Source organism: Carassius carassius, chromosome 50 (assembly GCF_963082965.1).
Source record: "Carassius carassius chromosome 50, fCarCar2.1, whole genome shotgun sequence".
In the NCBI taxonomy this organism is placed as follows: domain Eukaryota; kingdom Metazoa; phylum Chordata; class Actinopteri; order Cypriniformes; family Cyprinidae; genus Carassius; species Carassius carassius.
Window position 1 is genome coordinate 12,269,176 of NC_081804.1, and position 21,470 is coordinate 12,290,645.

General features: G+C 37.7%; 1 protein-coding gene across 1 annotated transcript; it reads right to left on the minus strand.

Moving 5' to 3' along the window:
• Positions 1-353: 353 nt before the first annotated feature.
• Positions 354-20,470, minus strand: LOC132133775 (transient receptor potential cation channel subfamily M member 1-like). Its single transcript, XM_059546730.1, has 28 exons — positions 20,269-20,470; positions 18,266-18,490; positions 13,384-13,460; positions 12,740-12,932; positions 12,361-12,574; positions 11,916-12,040; positions 11,594-11,765; positions 10,855-11,029; positions 10,429-10,552; positions 8,854-8,926; positions 8,663-8,763; positions 8,399-8,575; positions 7,742-7,876; positions 7,509-7,559; positions 7,204-7,344; positions 6,567-6,596; positions 6,188-6,480; positions 5,764-5,992; positions 5,049-5,177; positions 4,512-4,643; positions 4,149-4,277; positions 3,760-4,011; positions 3,479-3,653; positions 3,042-3,062; positions 2,735-2,879; positions 2,356-2,558; positions 2,099-2,231; positions 354-1,992 (listed from the first exon to the last, which is right to left on the minus strand). Exons 2-28 carry the CDS (start codon positions 18,341-18,343, stop codon positions 498-500), a joined length of 5,202 nt encoding a protein of 1,733 aa, XP_059402713.1. The 5' UTR covers positions 18,344-18,490; positions 20,269-20,470; the 3' UTR covers positions 354-497.
• Between the last annotated feature and the right edge of the window lie 1,000 nt (positions 20,471-21,470).

Here is a 21,470-nt window from a genome sequence, read left to right on the forward strand (position 1 = left end):
TTTTCAGCTTATTTTTCCAAGTTTTGTCATCTTTCTTCCAGCAATTCATCATCCAGAACAGCAGATGGTGCTATTACACAGTCTTTTCCTTGCTTGAACAGAATGTGCCATTCATACAACATGCCAACTACAAACATTTTGCATTGAGGTAGACTAATTTTGTCCTTTGACTTTGCATAGTCTTACTTTTTAGCCCATACATTACCATTACATTTTACCAATCAGAAAACATTAAGCAGTTAGCAAGGATAGCAAGGATACATACTGTCACATAATGTATTTTGTACCTTGAATAAATATAATAATAGAAATACTTTAAGTGCAAGCACACACAAAATGGACAGTTGATACTATGGCTTTGGAGTTTTACTTACTACTCAATTAACTCGATCACAACACCTGATTACATACTGTTGATATATAAGTATACAGTGTTACAGGTGGATATACAGAACTTAATGTGTGTGTCGTTCTTGTCTGTTGAATTTATCTTCTTATCAGACTTCCTCTGGAGTGTCTGAATATGGTTTGCTTGATGGTGCATCGTTTGTTGTCTTCTGTGCTGTTGAACCTGGATCATCAGGAGAGTCTCCATATGCTCCAGCAAGGTCTCTTTCACTGCTTGATTCGTGGAATCTTTTTTTCAAGCTGTTTCCTAAGGACATGCAAGGTTTTGTGGACCAGCTCTTAGATCTTCCAGGGAGAAACATTGTGTCTTCTGGCAGAAGCAGATGGCTACCATCAGCTTGGACTTCAGAATCAAAGGGAACTACACCTGTTGGTATCTCATCTGTTTGCTGTCCGTCTAGCTTCTCTGAACTGTCCTCCTTTCCAAGTCCTCCTTCAGGTTCATCTGGTTCCTTTGTCGCCTCCTGCTCAGTATCTTTCAGGCATTTGTCCACATCGTCAATACCCTCTACCCGTTTTACCCGATCTACATCTAGCGATGCCTGTCCACCAGTCATCCCCACCGGGTTTCTTATCCCATCTTCAATTATTGACTGAGCACTTTCATGATTCGTTGATCCAGCTGAACTGTCCAGTGTCTTCTCCCCATCTCGCATTCCCATGTCCTCTTTACTGTGTCTAGAAGAAACTCTCAGCATCTGTTGCTCAGACTGGTCAGAAGATTGCTCTACTTTGAAACTGTTGTTAAACTGGTCAATCTGATCTACCAAGGGTCTTACCATTGATACCTTTGGCATCTGCCCAAAAAGACTAGGGTGTACCTTGTACTCATATCCAGCAGTCCAACGTCTTGTAACTGGAGACCCATCCATTCCTTCTCCTTCTTGATTTGCTTCCCTTCCACTTGCTTGATCAAATGTGATTGTGCTCCAACACTTTCGTACAGTGGATGGGGATATGCTTGCTATTTCTCCTGGATAGTATTTGAAAGCTTTAACCTTTTCTAATGGGTAGGAGGTAGTTGCCTGAAGTTTTACTCTCTCCATCATCAAAGCTTCTTTCTTTGTTGCATTATCCGAAAAAGATGTCTGGCTGTGAGGAACTGTAGATTTTGGTGATTCTGGCTTTGTCCCTTCATCCTCAACATCCTTATCACAAGGGAAGATTCGGATGTCCACACATGAGCCAAGGCGTCTTTTTGCCCCTGGAACATCTACCTCTAGATTCTGGCCATATTCCTTTGTGTTGAGGTTTGTAGTGCTTATTGTTTTACTCAGATCTGCCTCTTTATCTTCAGGTGGACGGTCATCTACACCCAGGTAATAGCGGTAGAGGCTGTACCCATCAGCACTGTTGATGCTACTGTGACGTTGGAGAGAGGAGGGGTCACAAATAGAAGAGGCGTTTGACCGTGCCCGGGTCAATTCAGAGTGATCGATTCCCACTAGTCTTTCCAAGGCATTTACCATCCGGCCATTAATCTCTTCCAGTTGGGACAAACGAAGGTCCACGGTCTGAAGAGAGGCCTTCATTGTGTTCTCCCTCTCATTCACCTCTTCAAGGCGCATGGACATGTTCTCAACCCTGAGCGGGAGCAAGAAGAGTATGTATATGTGATGACTGCACAGATAAGAAGTTGTTTGCAAACTGGGGTTGAAGTTATTTACCCGTATTCCTGTACTGAAATTACCTTTCATTTGTAACCCTGATACGCTCATCATTTGAGGACTGTTGCTCATCTTCTTTCTCCCTGAAATATTCCTCCACACACTGTTCCTCAAACTCATACAGCATCTTCAGCTCCTCCGGGGTAAGAATAAGCTCTTAATGGGGAAAAGAGAAAATACAAGCAAATATTTTTCTCATGCTTGGTTTCAAATTATTACCCACTTGGACACCTGCATCTTGATCCTTTGTAATTTTGTCTGGTAATTTTTTGAAACTTACTTAATCCTTTATCCTTTTCATCTAGTTCTCCCTCCTTTTTCTTGCTACAGCGGCAGCAGAGTTTGCGGAAAAGAATGTAGAGGTGGCTAAAGATAATCATTGGTGGAGGTAGCACAGGCCTGTCATGGAAGGTCATGATGAGCTGATATCTCTGAAATTTCCACACCTGGTTGGAGATGGACTTAACCTCAAAGAACGTGTTGCTTTATTGGAAAGAAACACATAGCAAGTAGCGAATCAACACCACTGGACTGTTGCTAGATATACAGCAATGAAGAAATTTTTGTAAAGACCAATATCTACAAAATATTTTTTACTTATATTTAACTTACTTCAAGTGAAATAGGTAATCAAAACCATGAAATGGTAGCATTCTTACTTGAAGACAGCAATGAGCAAGTTCACAAGCAGGATGTTGGCCACTAACAAATAACAGGCCATGATGGCTGGAGTCAACCAGGCTCCAGGGATGCATGGTGGAAGCTTTTTCCCATCCTCATCATATAAATTATCTCCACAGGGGGCTGTTTAAAAAAGGCTTTCTTGTTACATTGTAGTACCAGCAATCCTTCTGTTCCGCATTAACAACAATTCCAGTGCCATTATAGCATTAGTTATAGCATTATAGCATTAGTGTTATTTTTGATGACAACAGTGTTTATCATTGTGACAAATGTTTTGCTTACGATTTATTTCCATTGCGTAAACTTGAGCACATTCCAGAAGGGCAGAATAGACACGAACAGTCAGTTAGTGCAAGTGGAAACCAGAAACAAGAACAAAGAGTGCAACAAGAATTATTCAAATCAAGAGACAGGCAGGAAAATAATCAACTATAAACTGCTGCAATCTGTTTGAAACAGTAATGGCATACAGTCTTAAATAGTGAAATAACCACAATTTGACAACAAATTTTTCTGTCTCCAAGTTTGAAAGTTATAAGACTGAATACTCAAAAGGTTCCTAACACAAGAAAAGCACTAGACATGTTGTTATAGGGTAAACTGCAAACAGCAGGGTGACTGGGATATTAGTGAGGTATTTGGAAGGTGGAACAGAGTGTTAAATGCCATCTATACCCTGGAGGCAGAAAACAAAATCTTACTATAAATTCTAGTCTTACGGTCTATCGAATCTGCAAACACCTCTCCATAGATCATCCAATAAGGCATGTAGAAGATATTGCGGGCCAGGCGCCATGTTGGCTCCTCATCTGGATGTAGGATAGCCTGCCGTGCCACACCGAAACTCATCAGGACCACCAACATGATCACCACAAAGTATAGCATGTCAATCATCTGCAAGACAGGTGGCAGCTTATTATATTCATAAAGTCCATATGGTTGGAAATTTGTGTACTAGGTCTAGATATATAATAGATTTAGTCGAAATGAATTATGTTACCATTTTCCCTATCATCATGACATAAGGTCCTAGGTACTTGTTGACTCCAAATATGTCCAGTACGCGGATATACCAGAAGATTATGTCTACGCAGTAGATTACACGGCCGTAGCCCAGGTAGGGTTCATTTTGCAGCCTAAGAAGTAGGCCAAGCAAAAAGGTCGAGATGGCCACCAGGTCTGTGATGTTCCAGTACTCCTCTAACCACACGTTTATCTTTTGCCTGAGTTTTCCCGGTTCTGACATCAAGATCTGGAAGAGATAGTACCAGATATAGGCTACAAGCTGATTCTTTGCTGTTGAGTTTGGGTTCATTTTATTGTTTTCGGATCGATTTCTAAGAGCTGTGGGTGCAGTGGTGTTTTAAGGAGAGAGATGTACATCTTTACCTGTCTGACTTTCTCCAACCCCAAAGTGATGATGTATGAAATAACAATCCACTCTTGTAAGGATGGCCAACGTTCCATCTTCACCAGTACTATGTAATTGTACAGCATGAGATAGCCAAGGTAGGAAATCTGTCCAATGCAAATTGATTTTAAATTTCAACATAATTTGATTTGTTATTTTAATAACAATACAGTTAAAAATGGGTAAGATATAAAATATAACAATTATTTTCTATTGTAAGTATTCTACAATATCTTCTACTCAAGCCGTTCAGGGTATTTCCCCACCTTTGGCCCAAAATGCTGGGATAAAATAAGATAAACAGTTTGGAAAATGTATGAACGGACAATTTTTTTACTCACAGTATTAAACCAAAATTTGGTGAAAGGTGCATTGTAGAACTCAAAGATCTTCGTTCCAATTGGAATCCGCCTCGTTTTCTTATTACCTTCCTCCTCGTCTCCTTTCTTAGAGGTTGCATCTGCATTGGCATCCTAGATGTACATGAGATGGTTTTACAACAGAATTCATAGAAATTGCAGCCTCTCTAAAATCTAAATCATCCTGGATTTGTTTTAACCAGACCAAACATAAGATTAAGATGCTGTTTGATGCAGCATTAACCTCTGAGCTAAAGTTCCTGGACTGTTTTTTCCCATACAAAACTAACCATAATTACTGAATTTTTGATAAGCTGTAAAAGAATAGAGTTTCTGAAAACTACATATGCTTTCTATTATTTAATCCTTCCACATTCTATCTCCATCACAGGTTTCACACAAGACCTGTGTTTACTGATGGATTAAGCTCTTATTATGTAGTGTCAACGGCTTTAAGTTATGCACTGATATAATAAAAGAAGGGTTTTGTTTAAATAGAAGGAATGGTGCAGTTTTTACCCGGCCGGACTTATCATCATCCTTTGTCTTCCTGTCCTCATTTTTTGCAGTGACTTGATGAGATGTGTCATCACCCAGACGGAAATCCAACAGTAGGATAAAAGGTGGGCAAATGAGGCTGAGGATCACCTGGAGTTGCAGAAACAGAAAAAGGCATATTACAATCAAGAAATAACTTTTTTTATATTTTTATATACATTTCCAAATTTATAACTCTACAATCTCAAACTCAGGGTTTCTACAGGGTTTGTGAAGGTAAATGTAAGACTTTTAAAAACCTTTTTAAGCCCAAGTAAAGAGAGAAATAGGGAATATATAGAAGGGCACACAAAGAAATTCATAAAGTTAAGTGAGTTTATGATTAAAATAAGAATAAATATCTGCTAGTATCGTAAGAAAATGACCTTTTCAAGGGAAAAACAAGTTTATTTTTCTGACCCCACCGTCAGATATTTGTACTTGTTTTAAGCATGAACTCAGTTTTCAGAAAATAAGACTTTGCATCTCGAGTAAATGCATCTTGATTTAAGGATGTTAAGATATTTGTAGTGGAAAACTAAACGAAAATAATCAGCAAGGTTTGATGCAGTACATGTAACATTTAATGCCACGACTTCCAGTTTAAGACCACTTTAACGCTTTAATTTGTGAAAGGGGAAATTATGACCTTTTAAGAACAGCAGGAATTTTTTAATTTGAAAAGAAAATACCTTACCTTCAATCCTGGATTTTTACCCATCCTCAGGCTGCCCATCCACATGTCAGTGAGAAGCATCTGGCTGCAGGTGTGGGCTATGAAGTCTCTGTGCTTGGCAGCCACTGCCAGTTTCAGACAGGTAGAGTTACTCCAGTTCTTTAACTCGTACGTCAACAGTTTCATGGCTAGCTGCTCATCATGTTTGTAGGACTGATCCAGCAACTCATAGGCCAAGGTTCCAAACTCCCTAAAACGACAAGAAGATCAATTTTTAGTGTAGAAGACTTTTTCTTTTTCAGTATTTAAGTAACAAAATAGTTCAAAGACTGTAAAGTTTTTGAAGGAAGAACACTTAGCATAGCATTTTAGCATTTAGATTTGAGTTGTACTATTGCCTACATATTAGTGAACCTGATTTGAAAGGGGCTTTGCATCAACTCACTTGGAGTTGTTGTCGAGGTCCTGGGATATGTCCTCCACCATCTCACTCTGAGACGACTCGTGAGCCATAGCTTTGAGGAGCTTACAGGCCACCAGAGCCTTAGCCATACCCTCCTCGCCCCTCTGCCACAGGAACAGAGACATCTTTTGCCTTTTCATCAGCACTGCCCAGACCATCAGCTCATGGAACGGATACTGGAAGCGGCAGACCTCTGGGTCATCCACGTCAATGTCCTCTTCTTCTTCTTTCTTCTTCTTTTGCTTCTTCTTGCCTTTTGGTCTAGGCTCATCATCCTAATGAGGTGAACAGGATATTTATATTAATAAAGAATCTGTTCTCTCTGATAATGTAAAAAGAAGGTCCAATGCTTGACATTTACCTCCATTCCAAGCAGCTTTAGGGCTTTAGGCTGGAAATAAAAAGATATTAGATTTAGACTATTTGTGCACACTGAAAACATTTATTAATTTGAGTAATCTCTGTAGCTGCATTCCAATTCAGAGGCTACATCCTTCAAGGCAATGAAGGATACAGCAGATGGATCCTTTGCTGCCCAGGCTATCCCAAGATTCATTGTGTGCCGATGATGACAAGATTTTTTCATAGAAAGTACCAGATGAATCTTTTCATTGTAAGTATTGGGTTACAGCTTACTTGAATATATATAATGATACAAATGTCAAATGTGAGATTTTTTTCTAAAAGCTGTTTAAATTTGGACATATCTTAGATTTCATTTAATAGAAGGTTTATACTTGTTATTATGCACATTATTAGACAGATGTGAGCATGTTTAAGTATTTTGTGAACCCTGTTTAGTATTCAGTCTGTTAATAGATATCACATTCGTCAACAGCAGCTGTCACATTTGCTAGGCAAAAAGATCAATCCTTCATAGGCTAGACCATCCCATTTAACACTTGGTGTGACCTTCACAGTCTTCGAAGGCGTGACCTTTGAAGTATGCATCCTTTGAAGGATGCAGCCTTCAAATTGGGACACAGCTTATGTCTTACCCTCTTTAGTCCATAAAGATTGTTATAAAGAGCTCTGAAGTTTTTTCTTGTGTAGTTACAGCGATATGCTCCGCCCATCAGGTACTCCAACACCAGTCCAATGTCAATCAGTGTTATTTGGTAATCCGGTGGGAGATTCCCCTTTGAAATCAAATGACAAAACTTATTTCATCTGAGATGTTTGTCATGTTATTTTTTATGAAAGAAAAGTGATGCATAAAATTATATTTTTACATTTTCTTTTGAAAACGTAAGCAGTGGAGTTGGATTAAACAGAATTCAAAAGTAATATCAGTCAGCTTTACCTTTTTAACATCTCGTACGACAATATGCAGAGTGTTGGCAGGACCGAGTTTCTGGAAAACACAAAATAACACCAGCTATGAGATTGTGTATGATTGAGTAATAAAATCATGAGAATATAAAAAAAATATGACAGCAGGACCTGTCTTTTTTCTGCAGATTAATGAATTGCCCTCATGCTCTATTGTACCTCCTTTGTGATAAGCTCAAAAATGATAATGGTTGCAGTGCTTACAGTGTTGTATAACTCCTCTAATCGAGGGATGGTTAGAAAATGGTGAATGTTTACACCATTTTCTAGCATGAGCTTGACAAAATCCACTCTGTCCAGAACCAAAGCATCCATCATGGCCTGCTCGAGGGAATTCACCTGAAGAGGGTGACAGCGAGCAAGAACTTACAGTGAGGAAAAGCTAAGTATACTAAAAGAGTAAACTTAAAGATAGGTAGGCTTATTCATGTATATGTTACATAAATTATATAGATTAACCAGTTGTTAATGTAGGAAAAAGTGGAATATAAACCCTCTCCCAAATGTCTCACTTAACATGTACCAGTGTTTACTACAGACTGTATACCACAAAATAATGATAAGCAAGCTGCATGGATGGTGTAATTCGATTCAGAAACAAATGACTCTTATGAGCCACTTTTGTTTAAGGAGTCAAAAACCTACAGCACTAACAGTAAAGTCTGATTCACAATCAAATGACTCCTATGAGCTGGCTCTTTTAACTGGCAAAGAATCAAGAACTCTGAAATTACTGGGTCTTGTTGATCTTTTAGACAAGTTTTGTACTTTCGATTCACTAAGAATAGCAGTAAGACTTAATAAATAAATGAATGGTGAATTTTAATTTTAATTGTAGTGAATTTAATTTTAATGTCTTACCCAGTTCAGTAGTTCTAACTTTCTGGGGTCAGTTTCCTCTGGTTGTTCTGGTTTGGCTTTGCCTCCTTTGCCCTTTTTTCCTCTGACCTTTCCCTTGATACGTTGAGTTGCTCCTTTCTGTTTTTCATGAGATGGTGCTGCGCTGGTGGAGACGGCACTAGCAAGGGCACTCGCAGGCTATGAAAACAAACATTTTAACTTAAGAAAGGTCTTTATGAAATAATTTATTTTATTATTTAGAAACAAGGTAAATATTTCACTCACTGGTAGATTGTGTCCATACACAAAGATTTGGTTGCGTGCTATATCCACTCTATTCCAGGCCAGAGCCAAGCTCAGCTGATCTGGAGCTGATGCGTTTGTTCCTGAATTACAACCAGCCAACATTATTAATGTTAATTTCTAACCATGAACTAAATTTGTGGTATTTCAGAAGGTCCACATTTTCACTATACCTTTCAGTAAAGCAGTGAGGATAGCCATTTCAATGTCATCTTGTCCCTCAGCGCCCATTCGAAAGACTGTTATCTACACATACCAAGTTAGACGGGGTAGCAAAACTTTAATATATTGACACTTTCATACTTTTATTTTGGGTGAGGAATTAATTACTGTGGGGAAAATGAATAGAAAATCTGCTTTTGTTGAAAGTTGTTTAAAATTGTTATTTCCCTCTCAAATTAAGTTATACAGCTTTCCTTGTTTAGGATGTCTTGCATCAAATGCAATTATATTAAATTTGGAGTCACGTGTATGTTAATTTTAAATGTAATCACGTTGGCATGGATGAGTGGCCCTCTTCCAAAACATTCTTGAGTGTTAGCATGCATCGCTAATGAGAGACTTATGGTGGAGTCTGGGCAGTTAGATTAGTACCTCATGGATGGAATGGGAGGGGTGATACCTTAAATTGAACTCTTTATAATATTTTGAGAATGAATGCTAGTTAATTTCATTTTTGATATCTCGGTTTAAGTAAACCATTTCGACACGGATGAAAAACACTAGAATTCTTGCTTTCATAATAGCGTCTGCTAAGCGATCAATAGTCATGTTTAATAGTGGGCTTAAAAGTTGTATGTACATTTATTTCCCTATATAAACCAAAGGATTTATGTACATATGTGGACATTTGCGCTCTTAACACACATTAGCATTAGCATTTCATGTAAAAACACTGTTGCGGAAAGCCATTAGCCAATCTAATACCAGACATCGAGATGTTATGTCACTGAAATAAGCAGAGGAGCTGTTCAGTGTGGATTAGAGAGAAATGGACCCACCCTTCCTCCCCGCGTCTGCTCATATTCATGAACAGGGTGAATGAATGTAGCTCATCGGCAAGAACAGGTGGCACTACGCTGTTCCTAGTCCAGATGTATAGAGCTACAGATGATCTCCTGCCCTGAGGCAGTATTACTAAATACTTAACACATCACTAAGCCTCAGTTTAAGCTGAACAAATATTAGCATTAACCAATAACCAGTTCCCAGAGTGCACTGGGTCATCCTGTTGGTGATCTAGGCAGGTATCTAGTGATTGTGAAGTTCTAACGTTTGGAGTCTGAAAGCGCTTGCAATCTGTTAATCACGATTGTCTCATATCTGAGACATTGACATATATGGTCTCAATGCTCCTGATTAGAGCATCTGCAAAATGCTTAATCATATGAAAAGATGTGATGTGATATGAAGTTATGCACCTGGTTAATAAAACTAGAGAGCAAATGCAGATGGATATATGAGAGGGACACATGAATAAAGACACATGACAAAATGAATAATGAATGGAAATGTTTATTGATGAAAGTTTGCACAAAGAATAAAAAAAATTGTCAATTTAGTCTGGTCTTAAAGCTGAAAAGTATCAAAAGCCAATCTAAAACAAGAAGACCTGACCAGAATAGGAGACACACTAAGACTATCTTAGGCTTAAGCAGTTTTATCAGGGAAGAAAATGAGAGTGGGCTTGTGTTGATGGATGTTGGTCTACAACTGTTACATGATCTTATGCCATTGTAGATACTTACCAACTCCCTCTTCTTCATGCATTCAATGACCATGAGCAGAATTTGCCCTGACTGCATTTTGTTGTAGTTAAAGGTTTTCTGGATGGTGACCAGCAGTTGCTCTTTTACGTCATCATTTACAAGTCTAAAAAAATAAAATTCAGTTGTGATAATGAATATTTTTGACAGCTGACTCTTTCCATTAAAGATGGATCAGTACTAGAAATTTATGGGATAATGTGCATATAGCTAGTCATTAGTGGACATAAACCCCTACAAAGGGATCAGGACCAGGAGTGATGCAAATGGTTCCACTGATCGTAAATTAATTAATTTCTTATTTATATCAACATTTATAGTTTCAACATTTGAAAACAGAATGACGCTATTGAAAAATTAGAATAAAGTATTCCATAGATCAGTGTAATAATGACTATTAATACTCACCCTTCAATTTCAGAATATTTGTGGGCAAAGGAAATGATGTCAGAGGCTCGACCACTGCCATCACAGACCACAACAGGCACTGGTGGTTCCTCACGCAGACTTTCCAAGACAATCGAGATCACATTGGGACCCCCCTCCACAATCAGACATACCACGGGTACACCCTGGCCCAGTCCTAACATGCATACACAGAAAAAAGCAATTAACTTTCCTAAATGTTTTGAATCCCTTAGTACAGGGATTGTGCACATATCAATATAATACTATTACAAAACATTAGCCTGAATGTTTAAGCCTTTTGGGTGTTTTGTGCTTTAAATCTTATTTTCAATTACTCCAAATGCATGCACATTAAAAATCAAAAATCCCTTTTGTAATCAACAAAAGGAGAGGTGAAGTGGTGAGTACAATCATTTTAATTCGACTCTACCGGGTCTGATCCCAGATGACGATGTGAGTGGTGACAGCTGAGCCTCCCTTTGCTGTCCCTGCCTTATCACGAGCTCCAGGCATAGGATGACAAAGGGAAACCCACAGGTCACAGACACCAAAGCCTTGATCAAATCTGAAATGGCATGGAGCATCTCTATTGGTACCTGACCCTATGAACCCCATTACTGATTATCAGGATATATCTCATGTCAATCAAACCCTTAGCATGCTTTCAAATGTGTCCTCTTAGGATCGGAGGTACATTAGACCTAAAGCAGATAAGATTTGCTGATGCTACCACACTTACGTGTGTTAATCTTCTGGAGGGAGATGTGTTTCTCCAACTGCCTGCGTAGTTTGACCTCTGCCCCATATTTCCCACATGTGCCATTATCAGATAGTATGAAGTGCGAGTGGCTATTGTTGAGAACAGCAAGTTTGCTCAGAGGATTGGAGATGGCCTGATATGGTTTGTTCACCTGAAAAGGAACAGTAAATTGTGGATATTACTGGACAAGTACAGAGGTTCTACCATTCGATGACGTAGCATTGCACCTCGGGAGATTGTTACTTCATATGTTTGAGCACCATCATGTTTTTTTTACTATACATCGATAGTTTGTGCTTACATCTTTTCCAATTAGATCCTCTTTGCTCTCCAGGATTCCCCATGGAGCGATTCCTATAGCACAGACCTTCCCTCTGGATTTCGAAGAGTGATCCTTCAAAGCATCTCCAACGTGCCGGATCACACCTAATAAAATATCAAACCAATAAAATATTTATCAAGATACCAAAACAGAAGATACAGTAGATCCAACGTTGTTTCCAACAAGTGATTTCAACCATGTGGATTGGAATCATACTTTTAGACCTGAGATGAGCAACTCCATTTCTGAAAGACCACTGTCCTGCAGAATTTAGCTCTATTCCTAATTAACACACATTTTCTAGTAATCCTGAAGATTTTGGTTAAATTTCTCAGGTATGTTTGTGGATGGAGCTAAACTTTGCCGGAAAGTGGCCCTCCAGGACCAGAGTTGCCCATCCCTGTTGTAGTCAATGAATACCCACCAGTGCTGACTCCACCAGTGAAGATCCATGCTCCGGTGGTCACGGCAGCCTTGATCAGTCCTTTTCCAAAAACTTGCTTGAGTTTGGGCTGCAGGTCGAAGTTCTGGAGGCCACCATGAACTGATATAAGCAGTGTGGGCAACTCCAGCTGCCATTCCTTCACCATGAGATGCAGCAAGTTGTCCGGCTTGGTATCATGTGACACCCGAATATACTGTAAGAAATATTAAATTATAAGATTAATGTCAGATTTAACTGTTGTTCTTGAATGAAATATGTATATATCCTCACTAAGTGAGCTATGCTAGCAGGGTTCTTCGTTTACAATTGCTATACAATTACGTTAGCAAATTCACCCCATAATGTTCAAAATAGATACCATGGCTTTGTTGACAAATCCTCCTCCTTGAAATTCAATGATGCCATAGGCGTCAGTAGGGGCAATCTGGGTATGTTTAACCACAGACCATTTCTCTTGAGGAGGGTCCACGTGTACAAGCTGGTTCTCTTCTGAGGGCTTGTTGGTTGCCGGAATGGCTGGGTGCTGAGTCACTAAATAACCACAAGCACACCTGAGGAAAATCACAGCAGAAGTAATGCTGGAGGTCTGTTTTACTGCATGCAACAGGATGTTGCTTACGTAACTCAATTAGCTGATATTTCACCATGGAAATAATTTGGTTTGAGGGTACTGCATATTTTTCTTTGCACATAGAGCACCTATCAGGGTTTTGTCTAAACTGCAGTCTGTGTTCAATGGGCACATGCATGAGAGCACACCCTGGCATCCCTCCATCCACAGGAAGTGTGGTGGACTGAACTACACCGGCCCCATCACATCCAGCCTTGAGACATGCCCACACAGTGATCTATGAAAGGGCTTATGATGTCACACATCACCCCTCATTACATAAGAGTCTAAAAAGCCTCAAAAACAGAATGAGTCATAGAGGTAATTTGTCTCGCACAATGGTGTCATTAGTTGCGTGTTCTTTTGAAATTGTTTAAAATAGAAAGGCTCACCTTGTTGGGTCCTTGGCTGGAAATATATGAATACATTCTCTTTTGTGAAAGGTTTTCTCAATCCAAACTTTCTGGACCTAGGAAACAAACAAGAAAAGACAGTGAATAAAATAAAAATAAAATAATGGAATAATGCTTTTCTGACCCAAAGAAGCAGTAGTTTGGTTATACAAGCACAAACCTTCAAAATTACACATATATTTAATGTACCATTCGACCATATTAATATATGTATAACATCAATTACAGCAAGAACTGCTTTTAGTCCCTTGAGTTTGCCCAGAGTGAATACAGTAAATCCTCTTTGCGATGATAATCCTTACTAAAGTATGAGTGGTACAGAACGCACAAGCCGTAGAAATAACGAACACATGGAAGAGAAAATATATACATGGCAAATGTCTAAAGTGATTAAATATAGAGACTTCTGGTGAAATGCATTTGTTTATTTGTTTTAGCACTGATAAGTGTGCTTTCATGAATATAAGGGTATACAGATAATGCTGGTCTTTTACAGTTCCCGTAGTCAGCTACTAAAACTGCAAAGCAACTGTTTCTTGTGTCAGGATGTGCAGATACGAGTTGAATGAAACAGCATCCAGAGAGTCATTGACGGTATCCAGGCTGTGTCCTGTTTTGCCTGAAATTATTAGTGCATAGCAAATTGGAGTGCAAACTCTGCTCCAGACCATAATTATTCTCTCTTTTTTCTGTTTTAGAAGGTGCCAAGGAAACCCACCAACATTTTTAGCTTTCGCTAAAAGATTCTGCTGTGCCAGCTTTCTGCTCCGCACACTGGACGTAAATAACCTTTGGTTCAAAGCCATATCTGTCTGGGCTTTTGTTATTGGTTCAACCGTAATTAAGACGAAAGCTTTTGAGGAAAATCTCTGAAAAATCAGTCACAGAATATTAGTCAAGATAAGAAAGACAGAACATGTTAGAAACCCACAAAAACCATGGCTTTCCATCACACATTTATAAGTTTAAAGCAATACATTCATAGTTTCTAAAGTATTTCACCTCTTAAATTTTTGTTGCACTTTTTAAACAAAAAAAAAATACTTTCTTAAAAATCATACATTGTTTAACAATGACAACGTTTTATTGGAAACTGCTAATTTCGTCCAGAAAAACATTGTGAATCATTCTCAATTTATATTTTAATACTACAATCTCATAATTCCAATCCTGATCTCATCATCACATCAGTGGTCCCTGGATCCATGGGTTGCTTCTGGTCACCCAGTGTTAGCTAGTAGGGGTCCTACCTGTGGAGCCTCTAGTTGAAATTAAGAAGGTGGCAAAAAGAAAGTTTCTGCATCAGTGTCCCTCCTGGAGCTCTGCTTGCGAGGGGTGCTCTTTCCCAGAGCGCCGGTGCCCAATGAATCCCACAAGACATGAAACTTCATCACTTTATGAGGGGCTGTTCATATGATGAGCATGTGAGCAGGCTCTTTGTTCGGGGCACATCCCATGACTCCAGTTCAAGGTAATCCTTTTGGGAGTCCCATGACCCCTCTCTCCTTGCCCACAGGGTATTTTCATCCCTCGCTGGAGCAAAGCACAATAAATCTACTTTGATAGCTTCATAACCCCCGTGAAACGCACTTCTTAATTCTCAGAAAATGTTTCGAGATGGCTTTTCCTACCTCAAACACTTCTTGCAAGTTGATGTAGAGAGTCAGGTTTGTATCTAGAATCAGACAGGAATGGGAACTCACCACAGTTTTTCATTTGAAAGTGTTAGACTCCTCCAACCACTTTGATTTCAAGCCCAATTTGCATAATTGAGAGAATTGGGCGCAGACATTTTTTTGAAAAGAGGCCTAGTTGAGACATGACACGACATCTGGTCATCCAGAACTAATTGTTGAAATGGTTCTGATGGACTAACAGTCACTTCTAGGAATTGATGACGCTACTGACTTTAATCTTTTAGAGAATAGAGTTTTATACAAAAAATAAGTCGTCTGTAACCTCATCATCTTATTTGGGAAATCTACTCAATAGATGTTGCATCAGTTGATTCTAGAAGTTACAATTGTGAAGATATTCATAATTCATTTCACGTGAGTTGGTTTCATGAAGTGACTAGTACTTGAAAAAAAAGTAAATCATCAGTAAATCGGTCTAAGCTGGTGTTTAGCTGATTTACTAGCATGACCAGCTTAAAAATATCCTCAGCACAGACCGGCCTGACCAATTTGGCCAGCTATGGAAATGATATAACTACACTGGGCTGGTTTAAAATCTATTATTCAGCAGGGTTGCCTTGTCAACTATTGAAAATATGGGAAGATGTCAATTTTTGCCCTTTATGGGTCAAATAGAAATGGTGAGATCATTGGTTTAAAGTACTTTTCAATGGGTCCTTTCCTCAACCATCTCACTCTTTCAGCAGTTCGGTGCTGTCGTCAAAACGCACGTGGACTAATTAAAGCTCTTGAAGACAAAGGGCTCTTGCCACTGCAGTAGTTCAGCCAGTGTGACGCACTTATTTCGGCTAGTTTAAACTCATTATCCACAGCAATTAAAACTCAAATCTGCTGACTGAGCGCTCATCAGCTTGAAGTTTTGCACAGAAAATGCACAAAAGCATTTTCTTGCTCAAATTAACAAGGCCTATAGCAAACCTGGCAACAGTTGACACCATTGAGTCTTTAGTCAGACATCTCACACGGTGTTGCTCAACTAAAAAGGCATTTGTTCATAAATAGGATTGTGGCTGCGATTTGTGAGAGCTCAGTAATCAGATTAAATGGTTATGCAAATATTTCTTACAGATTTTGTACAAGTTGGCATTTTCCCATTATAAAGGCAAAACCCACAAAGATAAAGTAAATACATACTTTCTGAAATGTATATATAACATTGCCTGTTCACACACTTCATGAATTGTATAAGTCTTTCCGAAACTAGACACTGAAGGTCACATGAGAGGCCAACAGTCCTGTGACCCATTGTTTAGAACTAAAGAGCAGTGTAAGATTTGATTTGCGATCTATCTATCTATCTATCTATCTATCTATCTATCTATCTATCTATCTATCTATCTATCTATCTATCTATCTATCTATCTATCTATCTATCTATCTATCTATCTATCTATCTATCTATCTAACTATCTATCTATCTATCTATCTATCTATCTATCTATCTATCTATCTATCTATCTATACCAGGTTATACCAGGTCTGGACACAATAGGTCTGGGGACTTCTGGGTAAGTTTAACATGCTTAACCTTTTTAAAACAGTGCTTTCTCATTCTTACTCGGCCTCTAAAAAGATTCATTGTCCGTGTGGGTTTGAAAATCCAGTTAGCAATCATCACATGAGACCAACATGTCACTGATTAGCCTTGAGATTTCTTAGTCATAAGACACATTTTTTAGACAACTATGTTTGTGTGAGAGTGCTTTCGTCTGTCTTTGTGAGCGGGGGAAGGGACAGAGACATTTTAGAGGATGCATGCATGCAAATGTCAAAGGAAGTGTTTTAGTAACAATCATATCCTTCTTTCCTCATTAACTCAGTCCGGACACACATCCTACAAAACTGTACTGACAGAAAATAATAAAGGTGTTACTTATGGTTGCAATTATACACTAATCACTCATTTGTAAAGTTTGTGGTTCCTCACAAGAATTTGATTAATGCATTCTGACTTCTTTACCCGCTACTAGAAGATATTGAGTAAATTACTTAATTTGAAAATTCCTGCATGTATTGCATCAGTTCAAAGTGCGCCACTCGACGTTAGCAAGAGTTTACCACTGTAAAGATATGTTGAATTCCTTGGGCAGGCTATATTTTCAGTCTTAATCACATGAAAGCAGACATTTGAAAGTAGGTAGGTAAAGTGCTAAATCCCGCCCAGCAGCTGGTGCTCATACTGGGCATTATGGGGGATTAGAGGCAGCGGAGGAGCATCAAACCACAGAGGTGCCGCTCATTCTGGTGCTGCTGGAGAAGGCTGCGTTACTTGCTGGAACCACCCTTTTGATCATTAAGATTAGGATTTAGATTAGTAAGAGATTTAAAGATGTAAATCTGTTTTATATAATGCATATCTAACATCTTGTTTTGCCACATTGTAACAAGTAAAATTTGCTTATGTAAACATATGACACATTATAGTAGTAATATTTAAAAATGATCTAAAGTAATAATTATTACTATTATTATAATACATTATATATTATATTATATTATATTAATTCTATTAATAATGGGCTGCTTGTTATTGTTTCTTTACATATTTTGGTATTTTTTTTAACTTAAACTTCAGCTTTGTAAAATATTATTATATTATATTATATTATATTATATTATATTATATTATATTATATTATATTATATTATATTATATTATATTATATTATATTATATTATATTATATTATTATTCAAATCCTTGAATTAGCTGGCCAAATAGTGTATACATAATATAATATAATATAATATAATATAATATAATATAATATAATATAATATAATATAATATAATATAATATAATATAATATAATATAATATAATATAATATAATATAATAATGTGTTTTCTATTATTTTAGTACTTCAACTAAACATAAAACAGTTGAAACTAGTTGAAATAAAGTAGTTTAAGTCTTTCATACATTTTTTTTTCTGGTTAATGATTCTTTTATTTTTGGCAATGACACTGTTTTTAATGGTTTTAGTTTAAGTTACAGTTTTACTTAACTAAAATAAATCTGCTTTGAATACCTGGTTCAGTATCATGTCACATAGACCTGACTTCACTCATAAAGAAGAACATCTTTTCATTCATTTCAGTCATCTCTACATCACTCGATCAAATCCAAAGCCCTAAACATGGGTTAAGTGTAAAATCCTTACCTTCTGTGACAATGATGTTGAGCGTTTGACGGAGGCCCGTTTGATGGAGCCACTGGCACTTCTACCTCCCCGCTCCATGTGTCCCGTTCACTCCACACCTCAAAGACTCATTCCCGAATCGGACCCTCTAAGACCCTCTTTTGTTCTGTCTGTAAAGCGGTCCCTGCACTAGCAGTGCTCAAACTCATCTCCTGATGTTCACTCTTTGGGTTCTCCCGCCCTTAACTGACAAGATAGAAAGACACATATGAGGATAAAACATCTCTCGATGACATGTTTGACACACAGACCCCGTTTCCTCCGCCTGACAGCCTGTAATCAGGATTAATGCAGCCAGCTCTTGGGAGCTTGCGACTTTAATGGGGGAGAGATTTAATAAATGGTTATTGAAGGTAAATCTACTTTGGGACACTGTGGCCCAAAAAGGTTTTGAAATCATGCAAACTTTCCTGGACTTCGAAGACTTGAGTTACGATAAGAAAGCGGGTAGGCCTAGACTAACTGTGAAATCTCTGATTCAGTCGTAAAGTTTGAAGAGAAAGTCTGTGAGGACAAAAAGTTTTGCTAACTGTGAAACTATTTACCTGGTTAGATCATGGTGATCTTACTACACACGTGCTAGTATTTTTTATTTTTGTTAAAGGTACGAAGACTATGTTAACAGTCAGAGTTTTTGCACTTTACAACCAAGGGATTATTTGAGGACATGAATTAAATGAATTTCTCTTTAAATACATGCACAAAGAAACAAAAGAATCAATCAAATAAAACCTGAAACAGATGTGCCCCTTCCAGACCTTTCAAATCAATTACACTGAGAGGAACCTTTACTGTATTAATGATATGTGAACGTTTGAAAAAGTAGAATACTGTCCTCTTGTGGTTACAGTTATTATTACATATGTGTTCAGAATGTCCGTTACACATATTCTGGATTAATTGTATAATAATATATTATAAGAAATTATACATAATATATAAATATTATTATATACAGTACATGTATATATAAATAAAAGTATAATGCACTGTAAATGTGTGTTATTTTAGTATAATTGAGATATTTTAGTCTTATACATATACTTTAGTCTTATACTTTAAATCAGTTTTTATTTTTAAAATCTTAAAAAGGTCTTAGTAATTTTGTTTATTTTTCATATTTAGTATTTCTATACATATTTTTATTGATTTGATTTCAGTTTTATGTTTAGTTATTTAGTAAAAGTTAAATTATATATATATATATATATATATATATATATATGAATTCATTTAACAGTCATTTTATTTCAAGTAATGCCATTTTTATGGGTTTAGTTTTATTGTGTATATCATGTGTGTGTGTGTGTGTGTGTGTGTGAAATCACATAATGATTTTATACATAACATTTTTGTTTGTGTTTCTCAGTCTATTCATTAATTTCCAATTGTGTATGCTATATTGGCTGAAGACATCATTATAACAAATGCATGCCAACCTGGTGAACAAACACCCAGCTCCTCATCTCATTATAAGAGGATGAAAAGTAAAGTAATCCATGTTAAGTCAAGAACACCACAGCTGATGCGAATAGAGCTCCTGTGTGTCTGCCTCATCCAAAGCAGAAAAAGACTTTTGTTATGTAGAGGTCAGATCTGGAGCCCTTGTGAGAAATTAAAAGTTTCTAGTGTTGCATAAGAGTTGCAACCCACTGATGGCTTGATTTTGTATTATTTATGAGGCTTTGTGCTTTTTAAAATGACAATATCATAATTCATAAAAATCAATCCAAAAAATGGCTTCATGCTCAAGGGGATTTAAAACAAGCCAGGACAAACACTGATTTGTTTACAGACTAAAATGAAAACATCTACTTATTCCTCCAACACTTTTGATTAAATGCCACAGATGAGTGCATTTGCTAATTGAATCCCTGACATACAAGAATCACACAACAATAACATTTCAAGTAGCTACAGATGAATCTATAGCGTGCATAAACACAAGACATAAACACTCTTACCGATGCTGAATTCTGTGAACTTCAAAACAGATGTCACTGTGCTCTAAACAATGAAGGTTCTTCCACAAAACGATGCTCAAAGTGTTTCCACTGCTTTAAGAACAGATAATGCATAATTTCTCCTCGTAAGCAGACACAAATGAGCTTTATGGGTGCAGATGGCTCAGGCGCACATTCTAATTCCCTACAACTCATGAGCCTGTTATGGTGACCAAAGCTCTCCACAAAACACTGAGGGCTTCCACATACAGCATGCAACTGACAGCGAACTGTATTGCCTTCTATCACTATTTTGTAGTATATAAAAAAAAAACCTTCCTGCTCCTGTGAAAGCATGGGTTTATTATTTGGAACAGGCAATGTATTTACACTACACCTTGTCTATTTCCTATGACCAGTCATTGCTGTCCTGAACAAATAAATATCAGAATGCAAATGAGCCCGAGTGTATAATACACAGCCACTGTGTATGTAGGGATATAAGAGGGACTGAGTCTACATAAGTGAGAATATCTAAAATGTGAAGACAAATCAGTGAAGCAGCCGATATGGTTTGCACATGATCTCCCCTCTCAGGGATGTTCTGAAACCCCTTCCATCGTCTTAAGGTGGATTTCCATACACTAACATTGGCATTGCCTAGAAAGCTCAGCAGACATTAATTGGCAATGCAGGATTATGAGAATAAACATTATTGCATTTGTGCTGGTGGGGATCATATCAAGTGACATATCCAATTTCAAGACTGCTGACTGATGAGTTGTTTTATATAAAATTAATGCACAATATTACCTTATTTTAGAAATAACCATGCAATATAAATTGCCAGCCAGCCAGCCAGCCAGCCAGCAAGCTCATTCTCTGAACTTTTGAGTTGTTATATATTTCTTACCACTAGATAGCGCTCATACAGCATTGTTTCTTACATATCTGACATATTCAAACTAGAAGCTGACTTGAACTTTCACTTCCTGGTCTCTTTGTCTGCCTGATTTGCATAAGAGACAAGTTTTAGGTCAACAGTGCAGGCTACTGACAGATACTTGTTTGCTTCCTGAACATCTCCTCCTGTTGTACTTCTTGTCAACAGATACTTGTGTTAAGCAACAGTATGAAAATGACTCATATGTTTTCAAGCAGGTATCTTTTCTGCCTGAACCAGTTATCACACGCATCTTGCAGGTGGTCACATCCATGATTCA